This window comes from Rhododendron vialii, chromosome 13a (assembly GCF_030253575.1).
Source record: "Rhododendron vialii isolate Sample 1 chromosome 13a, ASM3025357v1".
Classification (NCBI taxonomy): domain Eukaryota; kingdom Viridiplantae; phylum Streptophyta; class Magnoliopsida; order Ericales; family Ericaceae; genus Rhododendron; species Rhododendron vialii.
The window spans coordinates 25,481,877-25,503,644 of record NC_080569.1 but is presented as its reverse complement, the minus strand read 5'-3'; the positions used below and the strand labels follow the sequence as shown (position 1 = coordinate 25,503,644).

Genomic DNA, 21,768 nt, shown 5'->3' with positions numbered 1-21,768 from the left:
CCTCATAAATGAACTCTAAATCAGACATTTGAATAATTTTTGCTTTGTTTGGTTTGTGATTTGAGTAGTGTTTTTGGAAAATCTCTAGAGAGGGAAATGAGAGTAATTGTTAAAACATCCAACTCCAAACCAATTGGCTAAGAGTGGAGAGGCTGCCCAGGCTCATATACTAGTATTGGAGGAGATAATTAACCAATGTGGGACAAATCCCAACACTCCCCCGCACGTGCAACCCCTGACTCGCACGTGGAGAGGTAAACAAAGGATCCGGAACACACGGATCACAATGAAAGAAAGTGCAACTCGTGGAGAGGTAAACAAAGGATCCGGAACACACGGATCACAATGAAAGAAAGTGCAACTATGGCACAGACAAAGGGGAAAAGCCTCCGAAACTCTAGCTTTGATACCATGTTAAAGCATCCAACTCCAAACCAATTGGCAAAGAGTGGAGAGGCCGCCCAGGCTCATATACTAGTATTGGAGGAGATAATTAACCAATGTGGGACAAATCCCAACAGTAATGCTTAGAGAGAGAGGTAAAAAGTGGAGAGAGATAGAGTGAGAAATGAGAGTAATGATTGAAAAGTTAAGTGAGAAAAATGAGAGTAATGATTGAGTTGAGAAATATTTTTTGAGTATAGTGAAGTGAACAAGGCATTTATGGTTCATAAGAGGCATTCTGAGGTTCTTAGACGTGCACATTATGTTACTATGCATTAGGTTTAATACAACTTGAGCATAATGTATTTTACGTTTGCAGTATTTTGGGGAAACTCTCACCAAACTTTGCGATTTTGATGAAAAGCTCTATTGGACATTCCAAAAGAGGACTTTTGAGTGTCTGATGCTGCATCTCACGAAAGTTAAGTTTGGTGGGTCAGATGGTTATGCAGTGACTTGAACTTCGCATTTGTACAATTTCTACTAGAGAATGCAAGGGTGCTGCAAAAGATGGTTATCGATGCCTTAAGGGATGATGTTAAACCGATCACGGAATTTTTCCAAAAGCTTTTAAGTTTTCCAAGATCTTCTCCCAATGCAGTGGTAATGTTCTATGAGTGAAATGGACAACTGAAGTCATCTGTTTTTCTGAGTGTAATTTAATGTTATCATTATGTTGTTATTAGCTTGTAAATTGTAATGTTTCTCTTTTTAGTAGTGCTACACTGCTACCATGTATTGGATATCTTGTTAGTCTCAACAAGTTGAACTTTAGTAACTGTCTGATGTGTGAGCTATTGTTTATATTGCATATTATTCCTTCTTCTTTCTTTGTTGTCAAAGGGGTGGAGGCATTGCACGGTATCATGGGTGAACATGACCCAAGTTAGAGAGAATCACAGATTTGTAGAGAATTGACAATCTGGAAGAATACCGTACAATGTTACTTTTGATGGTCCTCGTAGTAAGAATAACCGTGTTGGATATATTGGAAGCATGATTTCTCTCATTCTGCAGCCGGTGCACTAAAGCCTCCCAATTCTTCAATGACTGTGTCGGAGAATCAATGAATATCGAGTTCCTCAAAACTGTGGCATAAAAGTTGTAATGCTACTTTTTTGGCATAGTGTACTACGTCTGATAGATTGGATCTTAGAAGACTTTCCTCAAACTTAGCTGCCGTAGGGATGGTTAGTGGAGATTTTAATGTTTGCTTGATGAAATGAAAGCTTGGGGGAAACCATGTTGACAGTGGAGCTGTGGGGGATTTCCAATATTGACGGCAATGTCGAATAGATGAGTTTCCATATCAGCAGGGACGCGGGCGCGTGGGAGGCAACACGAAGGTGAAGTTGAAGCCCTTTTGGTAGAAGCCAGAAGGAGTTTTGCCAATTTTAGGATCTGGGTTAAGTAACCTGTGCTGGTGTTCAAAGACATTTGAACCAAAACCCAATTGAGAGACAGAGAGAGTGGCAATCTCCATTGATTCTTTAACGCCCTTATCGATATCGAATTGAGATGTTTTTTTTTTAAGAGGTTCTAAACAAAATATTTTGAATTGAATGTGCGGCTCCGATCATCTTTGTGGAACCCGAGACGGAGGCAAAATCAATCTGTGCACGGTTGTTGTACAAACTTATTGTACTCATATCATTGCTGTCGCAAAGGTTGCTTGTTTGAGATTGGCTAGTCTCATAAATGCACGTAAGGTTGAGTTTGAAATTTTGTTTTTTTAAAATTTTCTTTTGTTTGAGTTTTTTGCTTTTGAAAGGAGGTATTGGCGGATTGCCGATTGGGATTTCAGATATCCCATACCGGGAACGAGAAAGCCTGTAGTAATATCATTTGGTAGTGGGAATGAGAAAAATAAAAATTTCTTTCCGTTTGGGTTTTCAGATATCAAACGAGCAAAAAAAAAAAATTTCCTTTCCGTTTGAGATCGGATCGTCTTCAATTTTCTTTTCTGGAAATGATGAAGAGAAGAAAATTTCTTCAGTGCCCTGCTGCCGTGCCCTTGTGCCAAAAGGCAGCGGTGCCCCAAACATTTCCTCACCATACATTGTCGTGGGTTTCTCATACTTTGTTTCGGGCTCCACAGAAATGTGTGGTTGAAGAGAGGTCCGGGACACCAATTGACGATGCCCCTAAGGCCCCATGGGTATTAAATAATTTTCTTGATTAGGGGCGACAAACGAGCCAAACGAGCTGAACAAGTAGTTGATCGAGCTTTGTTTGAAAACTTAACGAGTTTCAAAAATGTGTCCGGGTTTAACTTGTTTATAAAACGAGCGATCTCAAACGAGCTTTAATCAAGGCAAACACGAGCCGATCTCAAGTACTCCCTCCCTCCGCATTTATTAGTCCACATACTTTTTTAAGTTCCACAAAGATGGTCTATGTAGTCACATTATGTACAAAAGAGAGTGAGTTTCTTTTCTTACCCCTTTTTTTTTTTTTTTATTACATAACATTATGTACAAAAGAAGGTGAGTTTCTTTTCTTGCCCTTCTTTCTTTTTTTTTTGGATTGGTTAAGAGGTTACTTTAATGGCTCATCTTCTGAAATTGTCGCATTACAACAAGAAATGGCCTATAATGGTGGAAGGGTTACCAATTAACCTTAGGAAATAAGGAAATGGTTGTTGCATTCCACTCCTTTGTAGGAAACCATTATAAAAAATGTACATTATAGCTGCCACCAAATCTAAACCAACCATCTCGATCTCAATTCTATTGGTAAAAAGCCGAGTTGTACCCGTCTGGGTATGGAGCTTTATCCTGTCAATATCCAGGAGGGGCTTTCTTGATTTCCTCCCAATAACTGATCTCCTAAATTTCCTCTCAAGTAACAGGTCTTAAACAGAGACAAGAACTTTTTTCTGAATAGCCTGAACCAAATGAACCTTTGAATCAATTCAACCCAGATATATTAATGCAGAAATAAAGTACAATGAAACAAAATACAACTAAAACAAGGAATCAAAATACACCCAAAAAAAAAATGAAAGAAGAAAATGCCGCGTGGAACCAGACATCGGAGCCGGACCCAGCAATTACACTCGTGAAGGTGGGTGAAGTGGCCAAGTGGAAAGGCCAAGCAAGATGAGCAACCAACATGGGGTAGACAAACTCGAGGTAGACTTGCCACAATCAACTTGAACTCGCTGCCGCCACATACTGAAGGACTGAAGCTGCTGCCTACGCCGCCACCGTCAAAACCAACTTTTACTCCACGATACTAAGTGAAGTAAAAGCAATACTCTATCCATCTCAATTTAATAGTCCATCGTTCTATTCTAATCGGATAAAAAATTATGTATATCTTTAAATTGGTAATAAATTTTATATCCAATATGGATTTTGTTTGATAGATCTCGATTAATTCAATAACACAATGTTTTTAAAATCACATAAAATATTAGTATAAATTACAAGATATAATCAATTGAAAAGTGACAAGAACTCCCAAAAAAGACTATTAAATTGGAACGGAGAGAGTATAAACTAGTTTAATAGTTTTAATTGCTTATGATAAATTGTCGTGGAAGAATCTGAGAATCTTAATCAAACTCTAAGGTTACAATATTATATTTTATTAACAATACATAAACCCCTTCTAATTCTATTAAAAATACTAGATGTGACAAATGAGCGGGTCTGGACGGGTTTGGACAGGTTGAAACGGGTTGTGGGTCAAATATGAGTCAAATAGTAAATGGGTTGAAACGTGTCGGGTCAAATATGGGTCAAGTCAAACCTAAACCCACCCGACCTGACCCGTTCCCCTCTTCCCCCCGCGCCCACCCCCCCAATATTGTCTTCCCCCGATATTGGTTGAAACACGTTCACAAATTGGCAAAACTCCGTGGGGTCTTTCGGCTATATAAGTCAATTTTTAATTTTTTTTTATTTTTACGTTCTGCGTCAATTTTTTGTGGATTATTGGTTCTATTCAAAGAGACGAATCAAAAAAGAAAGACAATGAACAAAATAACCCTCCCCCTGTTTTTTCCCCTCCTTTTCCTTCATACTTATAAAGTCTATCAAATTTTGCTAAAAAATGGTCTAGTTTTTTTTTTCATTCAAAATTTCCGTCCCTGAATTTCGTAGCGTGTCACAATGGTAACCCTCTGTTGATAGTGCTCCAATGAGCCGAATTTGAAAATGTTCGAGCTTGGCTTGTTCACCGGGCTACATAAATTGGAGCAGAGCTGCGACTACTTTGACATCGACTCGTTTATTAAACAAGTCAAAAATTTTGCTTGAGTTTAACTATTTTACTAAACAAACAAATCATCTAGTTTTTCATTAAAAAAAAAAAGGGACCATTTTTTTGCAAGATTTGATCGACTTTATAAGTGGATCTGGATTGTAACTGTACGTGGAACTTCCCCTGCTAGACTGATAAAAGTCAGAGAGAGAAAGAGTGCGTGTGAGAGTGAGAGAGAGAAAGAAGAGGAGCTTCCCCTGTATTGATGACAATTTTGTAATTAGCTTGACCTTTACTTCCGTGTTTTGTGTTTCCTTTCTTGTTTTATAATGGGCTGTGGGTGTTTTAGTCCCAACACATATTGAACTCATTTTAAACTCATATAAATATGGATGGGTTGGATTGAGTTATAAGTGGACGGGTTGGGTAGGTTAAAAAAATATGAGTTAGGATTGCCACCTCTAAAAAATACCAACTAAACACAAGGGTTACAAAAAACTAACGAGATCCTCACAGTTACTAAAATAAATTAAACTTATTTTTTTCACAAAAACTTAAATATTCTAAAAGGCATCAACCCTATTCAAAACCCTTATGCGTTTAATTACTCATACATCTAATAAACACAAGGGCATCGGCCCAATTGCAAAATACATGTTTTACTTGACGTATTTGTTATCCCATTGTGATATATCATGTTACGAGATAAGTTGTTATTTGATGAATCATGTTATATGTGCTAAATCGGACTTAGGTTCACGGGACGGTATGCGAGTAGAATTCACCTAGACGAAGTTATATAAATGATAAATTGAAAAGTTATTGAGTTATGGTTGGATTGTCTGTAGGCAAAATGATGGTGCTAACAGGGCAAACCTTAGTCATGACATGACATGGCAAGCTCCCCTTGTTATGAAAAGATGTTATGAAAAGACAAGAAGGAGTGACCCATGGGACAAGTCATAATTAGTGGTTGAAAATTTTTTAGGCGAACCTTGGTCATGTCATAGTCTGCTAAGCTGTCCCATTTTCATGTATAGTCGTATGTGAATCTATGCTAGGTACATAACTTGGGCGTATTCACTTAAGACCCTAATGTAGGACATGTAACGCCCCAAGCAGACCACTGGCTCAGTATCCTGATTTTGATCCACAAGCCACACCACATGGCCCAAAAGCTTAAGCACAAGGTACTAGTAGTAGCCCACAAGGTTTGTTATATGCCCAAGATCATCCATGTAGACTTTCGATGAGGGACAGGGTGTTACAATCTCCCCAACTTTATAGCCTCGCGCCCTCGTGAGGGGTTGAAAACTATAATCACCATTATAAATCAAACCAACAACCAAATCAAACCAAACTCCAAGGGCTCACACGGTCGTGTACATGTATGGCTTTGATACCACTCTCCTGTAACGCCCCAAGCAGACCACTGGCTCAGTACCCTGATTTTGATCCACAAGCCACACCACATGGCCCAAAAGCTTAAGCACAAGGTACTAGTAGTAGCCCACAAGGTTTGTTATATGCCCAAGATCATCCATGTAGACTTCCGATGTGGGACGGGGTGTTACAATCTCCCCAACTTTATAGCCTCGCGACCCAAGATCATCCATGTAGACTTCCGATGTGGGACGGGGTGTTACAATCTCCCCAACTTTATAGCCTCGCGCCCTCGCGAGGGGTTGAGCACTATAATCACCAATACAAATCAAACCAACAACCAAATCAAACCAAACTCCAAGGGCCCACACGGTCGTGTACATGGATGGCTTTGATACCACCTGTAACGCCCCAAGCAGACCACTGGCCCAGTACCCTGATTTTGATCCACAAGCCACACCACATGGCCCAAAAGCTTAAGCACAAGGTACTAGTAGTAGCCCACAAGGTTTGTTATATGCCCAAGATCATCCATGTAGACTTCCGATGTGGGACGGGGTGTTACAGGACAGACAAGAGGGAGTGATCTCATGGAACATGTCATGATTAATGGTTGGAGAAGAAAAGATCTTGTGAAGAACATCTTAGATTACACATAAGTTAATGAATAGTAAGAAAAGAATGACGTGTTGTTCTTCTGCACTTCTTTTAATATCGATTGTTATATTGAATGATTGTTTAAGGAGGCTGTTAATGCCACGGACATTAATTACATATAACGCTAAATTGGCTTAATTGTCCTCCCTCCCTAGTAATTAATATTGTTTTGACTTCTCCTCTATTTAGCTTTCCTGAACTAACCCTTAGTAACTTTCTGTATATTGCACAGCACAAAAATCTCGTCAAATCCTTCCCATTCCGTATCTAATTTACTACTACTCCACCATCACAAAACCCAACCAAAGTCCTTTCTTCTACAAAGAAGCAATGGCTGAAACTTCATCTTCCCCATCTTAAAAAAATGAATCTGTCTTCTAACAACAAAAAATCCTCATCCCCACTACTTCATCTCATTATCATATCCAAGGTACTTTTTTATTCTTTTACATACCTAAGGTCTATTATTCGTTTTTCAACTGTTACATATGGGTTCTAAGATTTGAAACCAAACTAATGTTTAGGGTTTATAATTTTCTTCCTATGTGTATTTTAGGAATTTATAATGTGTTTTGCAACTTCATTTATACGTTTTAATATGATATTTTTTTCATTGATTTCCAATATGCATGAAGCATTAGACATAACAGTTAAAAAACAAAATGAAGTTAATTTTGATTTCTGATTGTTCTGGTTGTGTCTTGTCACTGGTGATTTGTAGTGGACTTGAAGAGAATAACTTAAGTTACTCCCTCCGTCCCAAATTGCTTGGCCCTACAAAAAGTTCTTGGATCGAAAAATAAAGTACTTCCAAGCTTCATTTTTAAGTTTCATTACACCAAATTAAAATACGAGCTCTTTAATATGGTGTAAAACATTCAGAAAAAATATGCGCGGAAGTATTTTTATTTTTGCAAAATTACGCATCTTTTCGTAGAAATCCAGCGATTTGGGACAGAGAAAATATTGTTTAATCCTTTTATTGCCTTCGTAGCATAGGAGGAGGTAACTGGATTTTGTAGAAGAAAGGGCTTTTGTTGGGGAAGCTGATTTTCGAGCTCCTTTTTTTTTATGCAGGCACTCTAAAATTTAATGAAGTTATAACACTACCCTTTTTAAGATATAAAAATTATTGGCTCCACCCCCAAAATTATCTCTTCATTTACTGAGGCACTCCAAACGGAAAAAATGAACCAAAACCAAAAGGAAAAGGCACTCCAAACAGCCAAATTTGTTGCAAAATCTGTTCCAAAAAACAGCCAAACAGCCAAATATGTTCCAAAATAAATAGCACACAATTGAAAATGTTGATGCTGCAAAATCTTCATAACGACTGCAACACAAGATAATTGGTAGGTTCGTGTTTTCTGTAGACTCAAAATCAAAATTGACTGATCTTGGTGGCTTTTGACTTTGGTTCTTCGAAATTGAAATTAAAATTGACTGATTTTGTACATTTGTAGATTTGTGTTTAGGTTTGGCTGGAGAGAATTGGGAAGTCGATCTCAACCTGAGTGGGAGAATTGGAAAGTCCACTGGGAGGTCCTGGTGGATCTCAAAAAAGAAAGCTAACCTTCTGAAGTCCACTTGGAGGTCCCGGTGGATCTCAAAAACAAAAACGTTACCATATTGACACGCTGTGTTCTCTTTGCATAGCCCATTTAAAAAAACAAAAACAAAGCCAAGCAAAAATATCTTCCTACTGGCGACGATAGGAACAGAGCAAACCCAAAACCCAAGGAGCAGGGCTAGGGTTTGGGTGGGTGGCCAGGGTTCGGTGTGTGGGTGAGCATACGATTGTCTTCCTCTTTTCCTTCTTCCGTTAACGAGAGGAGGCAGAGGAGAAGAGTAAAAGGTTTTTGGAGCGCCTGAAGTAAATCATATAACTTGCAAAAGGGTAGTTTTGGCAAAATATTGTAGCTTGGAGTGCCTGCATAAAAAAAAAGAGCGCGAATATCAATTTCCGTGGTTGGGGGTCTTGTGTTGGTGGAGGATTAGTAAATTAGATTAGAAATGGAAAAGAATCCGAAGAGATATATTTGCAATATTACGAAAAGTTACTAAGGGGTAGTTTAGAAAAACTAAATAGAAAAGTCAAAACTATACTATGGAGGAAGGGCAATTAAGCCATTTTAGCATTCTACGTAATTAATGTCTGTGGCATTAACAAATGCTTCTTTCGCATTAACAGCCTCCTTGTTTAATTGAAAAGTAAGGGGTTAGTAGGGTAGGAATTTATCTGCTGAGTGTCGACTCGCGACATTTTTACACTAGTTATAGAAGGTATAGAAGACAAAGCTGAAGGATCATATCAAGTCGAGGATGACGACAACTTCTAGAAGAGTCCGTTGTACCGACACTAGCTCTGTCAAACTAAGCTTCCGATGTTATTTAAAGAAAATTTTCTTTTATTTTAAATGAAATATTTTGGATAATCTTTTAATATCGTGTCCGAAAATCGGGATGTTACAACAACCATCTCACTTTAGTAAAACAAATAAACAGTAACAACAAAACATAGACTAGGCAAGTTTAATTAGCTACTAATCTGGAATGAGCAAGTAATTCGAGTTTTAGATATATCAATGTCATAATTGGCTTGCAAGTTGCAAATATGAAATCTTCTCAATTAGCCTCCAACAAAAGATTCGAAATGTAAAAGAATATGGACCGAACATAAAAAAAAATGGGGAAAAAAGACCAAAAGTTCGATATGTTAGGCTAATTTTTGTGTCTTTACAAAAAATAAAAATAAATAAAGTTTTGATCATAATTTTTTTTACTCTTCCAAAAAATTTCGTCAAGACTCGAGAGAAATTAAAACTCAAATAAAGTTTGAACCAAAAGTTCAAAATAAAATAAAAATAAGCTACTTATCTTAAATAAGTTAAGACCGAGCAGGTGGAAAAGGAGCTAAAGTTGTAACGTGACGCATTATTGTTCCATTCTCTTCAAGTTAGGAGAGTTATTAGTTTCAAGGGTCTTGTCAACATGTGCCCTCATTTACACAGCTTAGAACAACTGTACATTCTTTATGCATTCATTTTTTTATGGAGAATGTACAACACATTTTATGCATCTTAACATGGTTAACAAATTCGAAGTTTCAAAAGGGAGTTTCCACAACTTGGGACATGACGGTTGGAGAAACTAAAATTTCACGCGATAAAAATTATATATAGAATCAAGTACAGGGAAAACGCATATAAATAAAAAAAATACAGAGAATACAAATCGCTTGCCACTTTGTTTGGCTTAATAAGACAAATGGCTTATTTCTTTGTTTTTATTTAATTTTTTTCGCATTTTTTAGTTTGTTGTCAATTTTTTGAAGATTAATGCTTCATCATTCATGACAAGAGGAATCTAAAAAGTAAAAAATTATGATCGAAATTTGAATTTTTTTGAATAAAGACAATAAGACAAAAATAAGCCAATAAACTAATTTTTTCGTCTTTATTCAAAAAAAATGAGGTTCATATTTTAATTTTTCTTTTTAGATTTCTCTTGTTATGACGAAACAATAATCCACAAATAATTCACGAAAAATCAACACATGCAAAAAAAAATTTAAATAACAAAAAATTAACCATTTGACTTATTAGACCAACCAGAATTTTAGCCTCCCAACCTCCATCAAAATGTCCCCACCACACCCCACCCCACCCCACCACAACCAATTAATTAATTAATTAATTAAAAGCTTATAATAACTCACATCAGGATGGACAAACCCTTACACACACCGCCTTCATTTATTGCTACTGCAAACCAATTTGGGTTGACGCCTCATCATATTATATTATAATATATAATATATATCCCACCTTTTGAAAACTGTTAGACGGGACGCTTACTAATTCTTCTCGAAAAAAGGCTGAAATTGTAATCTGGTAGCATCATTGTCCCACTCTAATACATCCCACCACTCCTGAGAGCCCATAATTTCCTCCAAATTAGGAGCGCTATTAGTGTCGAAGGGGAGTTTTCTCAGCTTCGGACAATTTCTTATCGACACCGACTCCAGTGATTGCCAACGCATGGGAACACCTTTGAAAAAGCTGACAAATTCGGATAAGTCCCAGAGCCACAATCTCCTCAGTTTGGGCAGAGCCTCGTGTTCGACAATTTCATCCCCTGGAATCATCCCCTTCGATCCTCCACAATTATCTACACACAATTCTTCCAAGTTGGACAGTTGCTGAACCATGAATCCACTTGAGAAGACCTGTTTAATTAATGGGCATGTCTCAAGCCTCAAATCTTTCAGGTTGGTAAAGATGTTTGCATTTGGTGGCAGGGCTGGTAGTAATGCTCCCTCCTCCGTCTCCAAACAAAGAATTGTCTTCAATTCCGGCAGATCGATCAACATTAAAGATTCCAGTTTTGGAAAAGCGCCCATTTCTAGACCATTTCTGTTGACGATGTCTTGAAGCGCGACACATTCTCGAATCACGCAACATCTCAATTCATACGTGTTGTGCGCACCTACTTCTAAAAGAGTATTAAGTTTTTCATGACCCCTCAATCCAAAATAATTTGAACGCCTAAGTACATCCTGTATGGTTGAGGGAAGGCCGCTACTCCTTTCTTCTCGTCCGTCATAAAATAGACACATATTATACCCACTAAACCAAAACGGACGGAATAAGGGCCTATAATCTCCAACAAAGAACCAGAATTGCGTCAATCTTCCCTCTTTCCATGATCTGCTATTTTCAAGGAAGTTGTGCAGATTACCCACTCTCCGGAAGTCAAATTCAAGGCAAGAAAGTGAGCTCAACTCGCTTAGTTCTTTCGCAACAATCTCTGCACTTCCATCACTCAGCTCACTTGTACCTGGACTAATTTTAAAAAGTTTAAATACTTCAATCTGAGACAGTTTGCATATCACTCCAGCAGGGAGAGCTTCCAAAGAGTAGCAATCTAAAAGCACTAGTTCTCGAAGACTTTCCAATTTAGATATTGAAGTTGGCAATGATTTGATGCCGGTGTGTGACAGATCCAAAACTTTGAGGTTAGGCATGTTTTTAAAAAAAGTTTCTGGTATCACCCCTAAATAGCCATTTCCTTGAAGCAACAATGTCACGAGCGCTGGACAGTCTGGTGATTCCGGTAAATTGCGCAAGTCATGATTGATAAACGATATTCTTGTTGCCTTTTCCCATTCCACCGCATCTGGAATCTTCTCTGAAGAAATTCCGGCTCTCACTAGATGTTGGGGTTCTTCTCCTTTTGGGGAAGTCATTGCCAAAACCAAGTCTCGAACAACATCGTGCATCTTCACATAGTCATCTCCATTGCATTTTTCCAGCAAAGACGAATCTATGAGAGCTCGCAATATTGCATGTCCCTTAACATGTGCCTCATGCAAAGTAAGTTCCCTAGAAAGAATCCTCTCGGCTCTCCAATATCCTATCAATTCAGAATTCTTAATTTCGGAGTCTTCTGGATACAATCCACAAAATAAAAGACATTGCTTTTTTTGAGTATCTTCTAAGTGGTCGTAGCTAACCTTTAGTATGTTGAACACCTTTTCATTCAAGTCTTTAATGAAAGACGTAGCAGGTGACCTTAATTCCCTCAAGAAATTCTCCCAAACATTCACATCTTCCTCCTTCCGTAACGCACCACTTACAACCTTTAGCCCAAGTGGCAAGCCATCGCACTCTGTGACAATGCTTTCAGCAAGCTGTTTGATGGTGGGAAGCCTCACGACATCTCCCACATTTGTGTAAAACATCTCCTGAGCTTCCTCTTCTGGCAAAACCTTCACCTTGATCTCAACATCAGTTCCCATCTGACGACAAACTTCGAACTTTCTAGTTGTTAAAACAACTTTGCAACCATTGTTCTGATTGGGATTTGGTATCCCTACAGCATCTAAATCCACCATATTCCAAACATCATCTAAAAGTAATAGGTACTTCTTGCCGTTAAGTCTCTGACGCAATTTAATTGCTACTCTGTCATCAGACTCACCCTTCGTTATTTCTACTGATAAACGCTGCCCAACTTCTTCTTGTATCATTCTAATGCTTTGAGATTTTGAGACAGTCACCCATATCACGAAATTAAATATTCTTGCAATTTCGGGTGTGTTATTCAAGAGTCTCAAAATAGTTGTCTTCCCCACCCCGCCCATTCCCCAAATACCAATCTTTAGGGTGCTATTGTGTTGAATTTTGTCAAGTACCATGTCAAGTGTACGATTTGCGGATTCTGCTAATGTTGAAGGGGGGTCTGGTTGATTCTCAACTGTGGCTACTGGTGCGTCAACAAGAAATCCTCTTTCAAACTTGGACTTATCTAGGAGTTCGTTAATGTCATCGATCATATTTACAACTCGCTTACCAAGCTTGATACGAGCAAAAATGTCAAGACATAATCCCCCAACACATCTCTTCTCCTCATTCAACTCTGGCTGTATAGTCCCAACTTTGTTTTCCATCTCTTGCACCTTTCCTATCCAATCATCACATTCATTCGTTGCAATTTTTTGCAGATTTGATCTTTCAATTTCAGCAACAATATCCTTTCGTTTGAGACTCAAGTCATGTGCTTTTTCACAGAGCAGTTTCCTATTCTTCGACAACTTTCTGGCATAATTGATGCGTGTTGCAATACGAGCCCATAAACACTTCCCAATGTCGCAGATAGGTTGGGTGCAAGCTGCAAAAGCTGTAAAATGCAACAATACGAAAATTAACAAAAAATTGCAAGTTTGATTGTGGTTGCTGGGTTTTTAAGGATATGCAAATTTGAATAGTTTCCTTCAAATTGCGTTCATACATGCTCTCGAAGCTAAAGATTCACTTCTAAGTAAAAATTGGAGTGAACACATGCACCGGTAAAATTTTTGACACAACAAAGAGCAGTGGAAACTTGAGTAGATAAAATAATCTACCTTCACTTGGATCAACAGGTATCAGGTGGAATGATATTGTTAGTCACTTTTTCCTCAAACTTAGATTTGAGTCAAGATTTTCGTTTGAGTGGAGATGCCCTTGCTAGGAGATTTACGATACAAAAATAGATAACCAAAATTATGGCTGAGTAAGAGTTTGTACTTCAATTAGAAGTAAAATGATTGGCTAATTAGATTAACATTGTTAATGGCTGTGGTTCTCTAATTCTAAATGTGTAGTATTTATGTGGAGATATCCATTTTTGAGGCTCTAACTATGGAGAGAGGAGAGGTACAAAACAGAAAAACCTTTATCCTCCTCTCTCCCTGATCTTGCTTCTCTCTTCCTCCTCTCCTAATCCGGCTCAACTGTAGCCACCACCATGTTGAAAGGTAAAGTTGAGAAAAATACTACTCCAGTACGTTTGATTAGTCCAAAAGTTGTTGGGTAAGAAAAAGAGACTATTGAATGAATTGGTGAGTAACGCTTTGAAAACCACTCAATTGCGAGCTGCATTGTGAGCAACTCTAGAACCTGTATCTTCACCTATTTATATATAGGTGTTGGTTGTGTGCTGTAGCGAGTTATTGAGTGAGAAAAAAAATAGGCTATTCAATGATTTGATTAGAAACACTTACTGAAAACTAGCCAATTGAGAGAAGCGTTACGAATCTCTTTCCATAGCTCATATCTGCAACTACATATCTTCATCCCATATTGCTGGTCTACTACTTTATTTTGCAAAATTAAAAAATATTAACCCTTTTCGAAAAGTCAAACAAAAAAGTGGTCAGAGTTTCATATACTGAACCTCAAAAGTGAATATATCGTATTAAAACTAAGGAACAAGGGCATTGTTAAAAGGATGATAATACCAAGATCATTTTGATAAATGTCAAAAAAAAAATAGTGCATAATAGTGTTGTACTCTGCACAGTAAAAGGAAAATACGGTAAGAAGAAAATTTTCAGCAAGGCTGTTGGGGAATAGACAAATTACACGGTTCATTGTATTAAAACGAAAGTGGTGGCAAGTGGTGGTTAGCGGAGAATATCAAAGATGGTCGCTGACCAGAGTGCAAATAGCCATTCAAAAAAATAAAAAAAGACAGTGGAATTGGTGTGGTCAGGGCCATCACCTCCCTGTCTGGAGTAGGTACCATTTCACTCATTTCTATCTTCCCAAGTAGTCTATTGTCCTCCCTTAAATTTCATCCGCTGTTTTTGCAGGAAAAGTCCATGAAAAAGTCACCAGAAAATGTTTTTCAGGTGACCAACTGATAGAGGGATTTGACATAGTGGCCGGACGTGGTAGTTATGGGGGAGGCCATATTAACTAACAAGTACTGGCAATCTTTGCACGTAGGAGGCTTCGAAAATTTTCCTTCGATTGCTGAGGGAGGTTCTAAAAACATGTCGGCATTGCAATTCCGTTGTCAATCTAGTCTCTTTGTTTGCATGCGCGTCAGCTTGCGGCCTAACAACACACGTCAGTCCTAGTAGGAATGTACGGCAGGTATTGAGGATTAATGTCATGAGGACATGGTATTTTTGGAGCGTATGGGCCTTCTCTAATGGGTAAGACTTTTGACCTTAGGATTAGAACGCATTGACTAATTAATAAAATTTGGCAAGCCCAATCTCCCATCACCTAAGTGTGAATGTAAATATTTACCTTCAGCCATGGGAGATACTTGGAAAAATATCAAGATGCCGAGAAAGAATCAGCTACTATTTCCTTCCAACACTGAAGTAGTTCACTCGTCTTGGAGAGGATTGGGGAAGCAAAAAAGTTGCATTACAGGTAGAAACTTGACCTGTATATTTAGATTAGTTCATTTGGGGATCAAAGGATAAACATAAAGAATCACGATCGCTGTAAGATATACTTTGAAACTTGCTACAATGTTGGCATAGTAAGCTAAAATACAAGTATTAAAAGAGGAAAGTGATTTTCACACCCCTCTTCTTAATCCACCTAAGATGACAAAATTAACGAAGAACAGCCTATATGACCATATCTAAAAAGCAAATTATCACAATCCAACGTCATTATGTCAACAATGCGTTTGGTGGTAGGTATGGTGGTGGAGGGCGCGAGATGGTTGGGGGGCGTCTAATGGTGATGGTCAACAGTCGTGTGAAGCTAAATTACGATTAAAAATTGGTTGAAGACGAGGAAGTTTTGCACTAAATTAAGGACAAGCAATGCGGTGTAAGTGCATAAATTGAGTTTGTTTCTTAGTCAATAAAAATAATAAAACCAAGAAAATAAGATCAGTAACCACATTGTTTATTTCCTTATAGTTTTTTGATCGTTTCTCTTATTTCATTTTCCCCTTCAAATTGGACCCCTCTGGAATAGGCAGTATGAACGCCATTAGGGACTGGCAAAAGGCCTTTACTTCTTCTTGGGATACCATAGTATTCAAAGACTTCCTTCAGTTCTCGCGACTTCTTTGCCAGGAGTCCAGGACTAGCAGTTCTTCTACCTTCTCCACGTTTCCTCGTCCTCTTCTTAATTGCCGATCGTGCACCGATACAAGAGAAAGATCCTTACCACTCATCAATTAACGTTGGAAGAGAAGAAAGCGGGAGCACTAAATGAGATAGTGGAAGAGTTTTTTCTCTGCTTATGCTATTGGTTTAAATCTACTGCGTCGGTCCTTTTTCTTTTCTTTCCGTAGAACTACGTGAAAAGTTTCTTGCGGAGAATCAAAGTGCACAATAAAGAAATGGTCCAAATTGAAAGTTGGTTTGTTCTAAGCTCCATCTAAATGATTTGGGGAACAACTCCCATTTTATTTGTATATCTTGACAAAAAATTCCTCTGTATGTAGCATTTCTTCCCAAAGATTCTGACTTAACGATGGACCACATGCTCTATCATTCCTGTGCTCTATTTTTCTTCTCTTTGATTTTTGGTTTTTACTGAAATCATACATGGCCTTTACAAATTGATTCAATAATTAATCATCTAAAATTGAGTAAGCTAAACCAACTAGGAGGCGACCAACTCTACTAGCAGTGGTTTCTCATAGTCTCTTGGTTCACTTGGTGTTCTATAATCTTATACGCGTTCTAACATTCTAAATAGTAATTGTTATGCTAAAATATTTAACACACTTTAATGGTTTGACATTGACCTTAGAAATTCTACGAACAGACTAACCGTATAAATTTGGTCGGCTTAATCTCCCCCTACCTAAGTGCAAAAGTATCTTGGGAACATCTTCTTTTCCGTTGGCACCTTGTAAAAATTGTGGTGTTTATTTTCTTTCGTTGTCTTCGTTTATTATAAAATTCGAGGGGCTTGGAGGTAGGTTCACTACAAGAAAAATTTGGGATCTTCCAATGGTTTTTTTAGTAGCGTTTGGAAAAACCGTCGGTATAGGTGGTGTATAGTAATGGTTTGCAAAACGTTACTAGAAACAGGATGATAGCGATGGTTTTCATGCAACCGTTAGTAGATTACAATACTATAGTGATGATTTTTTAATAACTGTTACTAAAAACTAGACAATAACGACGGTTTCCAATAACCGTTACTATAAATTGGACTATAGCGACGGTTTTCATTAACCATTAGTCAATTTTTACACCGCCAAAACCAATTTTCTTTCATGCAATCGGTTTTCCAAACCTGAACTAACGACCGAGACGGTTGACTTTTTTTCCATGTTGATTAAATCATTCTCATAAAAATTTAACTCAATTGGGTTTAGAAAGCTTCTTTATTGAGACACAATTTCATTAACAAAATGGGTTTTTTTATCCAATCAAGTGTGTAGTGATACCCGATTAACTTCCTTTTTGATACGAATGATGTACGAATGAAATACTCGTTAATATGTAAAAGATAGACGGTTACGATCGGAAAATAAATGACTCAGGTGGGGGTCGAGTCTTACAATCTAATACTTTAATGTCTCACGATCAATCTAATACTTTAAATGTCTCAGGATGCATCAAATGTGTCCGATCAGGCGGTCGCCGATATCCGACGATCTTCGATGTTGGTGACAGTGACGGAATTAGTGAGACGTGGAATCCCAACGGTTTAGATTGATGATTGTAAAAATTGAGTTTGTAATTACATTTAAAATATATGCGTTCAATGTAATTCATAACAAACTACGTCTTGTGTTATACTTGAACGTACAGTAGCCACTCGACCACGACACAACTGTGATAATTGAGACCGTTGATTTTGTTTTCCTTGTCGATTAAATCATTCTCATAAAAATTTGCCTTGATCGAGTTTAGAAAACTTCTTTATTGAGACCAAATTTCATTAATAAAATAAATTTTCTGCCCAATCAAGTGTGTAGAAATACCCGATTAATTTCATTCTTGGTAAGAAGGATGTACTCTTTACTATGTAAAAAATAAACGGTTCCAATCGGTTGGCCTAATCTCATTCTTAACTAACTGTATAAATTGGTTGGCCTAGTCTCCCACTACCTAAGTACAAAAGTATCTTAGGAACATCTTCTTTTCCGTCGGCACCTTGTAAACATTGTAATGTTTATTTACTTTCGTTGTCTTCGTTTTATATAAGTAAAATTTAAGGGGCTTGGAGGTAGGTTCTGTATTTGAGAGTAGCAGTTGTAGAAGGGTTTCCGAACTCTTCAAGCCTCCCTCAATGCAATGCATTTCATTGGCTATTGTACTATTTTCATCTTTGCATCTTCATAATTAATGAAAACCTTTTTCGCCGTTCAAAAAAAGAGTACAAGTTAAAACATAGACAAAGAGTAAATGAACTACGTAAAATTACCTTCAGCCATGAGAGTAATCGGATGATCCTTGACTATTTTCTTAGCAATTTTGAGAGGAATGGAGAAGCAAAAACGTTGCATTAACAGGGAGAACCGTGACCTGTATAATATTTCAGATTAGTCCATGCGGAAACCAGAGTACAGTAATATGATATACAATGAAAAATTGCCATCATATTGCACCGTACGTTAAAGTAAAAGCATTAAAATAGAAGTGACTGATTTGGGGTCTCGACCATCCGTCCGTTGAGTAATTTTAAAATAAATTTTCGAATAGGCATGAGAAAAATCAGCTCGATCAAATAACTGTAGGTATTTCATCCAATCCCCTAACTTCTCTTCCAGTTTGTTGAAACTGGAAAAAAATTTAGACGAATGGAATGAAGGAGCTACAGTTATCAAAAGTTAAATACTCCACAAAAAAAATTCAGAGTCATAAAGCATTTTGTACAGGTGGATTGGGTGACGGGTATAGGATATGCCATGTTTAAAAAATCTCCAATCCCTACCCATTTTATTTTTTATATCCAAAATTTGAGTAAAAAGCTTAAAAACTCATCTTCAATGTCACGGACCCATTTGCCTATCCATTTTAAGTTATACCCATTTTTTTACCTAAATTTGGAGAGACTCAGACTCATAACCATTTTTTTCAAAACCTCTTTTCACTCCCATTAATTACAAGTATGTCACTCATTAATTACAATTATAAGTGTGCCATCTAGTAATAAATTTGGGTAAAAATATGACAAATTTTTCGCGGTACTATGTGGCCGTGCCCATGTGGTGCCCGAGCAACTCATCCGGATTGTCCAAAAGTATATTAGACGGCCACAGTGGCGGAGCCATGATTTTAACCCCGGGAGGCCGGCTAAGCAGACATATATTTTTTTATCGGAATGTATACTTATTATATCATAAGATTTTTGTTTTTCAATTCATTACATTTGTACATTGAAATGATTCTTTAGGATACATCTACTATCACATGCTTATTTTTTATTTATGAAAAAAATTGAGAAATGAGAATGTAAAATAATCGATTTTTTATCAAATCAAACCAAAATTATTAAGATTAGAAGTAGCTATACACGAATAATTATCAATAATATTCAAAATCAAGTATATACAAAATAAAAAATTTAAAACTCGGACACTCGAGGAACTGGGGCCGGGGGCGAGGCCACCCGGGCCCCTACATACCTCCACCCTGGACGGTTCAGATTAAAACTCTCTTTCTCTTCTCACCCCACCACTCTCTCATTTTTCTCTCTCCAAATTAATCCGAACCGTCCAAAACCGAAATGAACGACCCGAATGTGCCGAGCGAGCGCCACGGGGGGTGTTCGGACAAATAAGCCAAAGTAGCTTATTTTTTGTCCTTATTCAAATTTTTTTCGTATCACTTGGCTTATCCTCATTTTTTGGGGGATTATTCCATCTTCATAACGAGAGGAATCTAAAAAGTATAAAATTTTGATCGAAATCTAATATTTGTTGAATAAAGACGAAAAAAGTGACTTATTGGCTTATTTTTATTTTTATGTGGATTTATTTAGCTTATTTTTTGCGGGAAAGCCGATGGCTTTTTAGAAGAACAAGCCCGTAATACCCAACCGGCTCTGAAAAAATTCTCATTGTAGAGAGTTAAACACATGTTACCACTAATATTTGACATATTTCTACCAAAAAATAAGTATCTGTCCAAAATCAGGAGGACCTCCACTGGAAGTACTCGTAGAAGTCAAGTGACTAAAAAGTGAGTGTAGCTTCCACTGAAATTTTATTTTATTTTATTTTTATCCCCTTCCACTGAATAATGACTTGACAATTTTTACAGAAAAAAATGGAAGAAGAAATGCCAAAACGATTTTCCGCTAAGAAACTGAGAAACTTTTCAGATCTGTTCCGAGTTTCGACAAACCTCTTCTACAAAACATCAAGGAAGGAAAAAAAAAAAGACAGAGAATTTGGGAACAACAGTTCATTACCAGAATTCGGGGTACTAGATCTTCCGCCGGAAATTCGGGTGTCAGTACTACGGCCGAGGTAGTAAGAACTACGGATTTGCAGTTACTCTTCAGTATTCGGGGTGTTTTCGCCAGAAAGTGAGAAGCTGGATCAGAACTCTGAGAGAGAGAGAGAGAGAGATTGTGATTCCAAGTGTTACAAACAGTTCCAATATCTGATCCTATCTCAAAAGCAGAAGTCACATTACTTTCCAATGCTCTAAACCACCAATTTCTTCGTTGTCGAAATATTTTTTTGTTTTTTTTAGACTTCTCTTAACGAGACGTATGATTAATTTAAAAAAATTACGTAAATTTAACAAAAATAAAAAATTATATAAATTTAACAAAAATTCTAAAAAAAAAAAGGAACAAAACACACAAAACTATTAATAAGTTAAGTTTAGAAGAACTTAGCCTAGAAGGCAAGACCAAGGAAGGATCCAACCATACATTCAGGACCGCCTAGATGGTAGTGCTATTGGTGGGAGCCACTATCTCTCTTTAACACCTGCGTCGGTTCGTGCCCCGAGAGACACATTTGTGCCGGTATCCGGTGGTGGCATTAATAGGCTTTATTTTGAACCGTATGTGGATCGAAGAGGGGGATTTCTCGCCGCCGTGCACCAAGTGATGACGTGGTGTCTGCCCGTTCTCAAGGACGGTAGCTATGGCTCGAACCGGACCTTCTATTAGCAGATAGGGAGCTCCTATGGTCATGCCCAAGAGGGAGTTACTACACTGATCGTCCCCTCCCACCCTTTGAATGTCAAAAAAAAAAAAAAACCGCATACATTCAGCTAGTTGGAGAACAAAAACAGTGGTTGTTTGGACAGAGACTTTTTACCTAATCAGTGCCACTCTAATGGCCAAGCCTTCTCGCCAAGTCTTTTTTTTTTTTTTAAACAACTTGTATTCATATATGTTCACTAAGGTTACAATTTGAAGGTGGATATCCAACTCAAGTGGACCACCACAAATAATGGAAAGAAAACAAAGGCTAACCCACAATTATTTTCTTGTTTTGGGAATCTCTATTATTAAAAAAGACAAAAAAGAAGAAGAAAGGGAAGTGAGGAAGATGTTACACAAAGTTACCAACACGCTACAACATCACTAAAGTTTACTGAATGAGCACAATAATTTATCAAGCAGTAAGCAACTTGAGAACAGTTAAGCGTACGGGTAAAAAAATGCAGATATTTGTAAGAGCGTGCAAGTAACAAGGGTGCAAGATTTTGAACAATGAAACAATGAAAAAAGAGTGTAATACAAACCAGTATGCGAGTCAGAAAGCGGCACGTACGTAATAACTGATCAGACTAACTAATTTTCGTTCCTCACTGAAAATAGAAATGTATAGCTCGAAGTACGTACA

At 37.6% G+C, this 21,768-nt stretch overlaps 1 protein-coding gene across 3 annotated transcripts; it reads right to left on the bottom strand.

Annotated features, from left to right (window-relative positions):
• Positions 1-10,368: 10,368 nt before the first annotated feature.
• On the bottom strand, positions 10,369-21,170 carry LOC131314877 (disease resistance protein SUMM2-like). Of its 3 annotated transcripts, none has more exons than XM_058343790.1 (3): positions 20,373-21,170; positions 18,381-18,481; positions 10,369-13,374 (listed from the first exon to the last, which is right to left on the bottom strand). In XM_058343790.1, the coding sequence occupies exons 2-3, from the start codon at positions 18,460-18,462 to the stop codon at positions 10,550-10,552; spliced, it is 2,907 nt and encodes a 968-aa protein (XP_058199773.1). In that variant the 5' UTR covers positions 18,463-18,481; positions 20,373-21,170; the 3' UTR covers positions 10,369-10,549. The 3 variants fall into 3 exon arrangements, with proteins under 3 accessions (XP_058199773.1, XP_058199775.1, XP_058199774.1); XM_058343792.1 differs by lacking the exon at positions 18,381-18,481 and adding an exon at positions 15,276-15,417 and having other exon boundaries at positions 20,373-20,533; XM_058343791.1 differs by lacking the exon at positions 20,373-21,170 and adding an exon at positions 15,276-15,417 and having other exon boundaries at positions 18,381-18,403.
• Between the last annotated feature and the right edge of the window lie 598 nt (positions 21,171-21,768).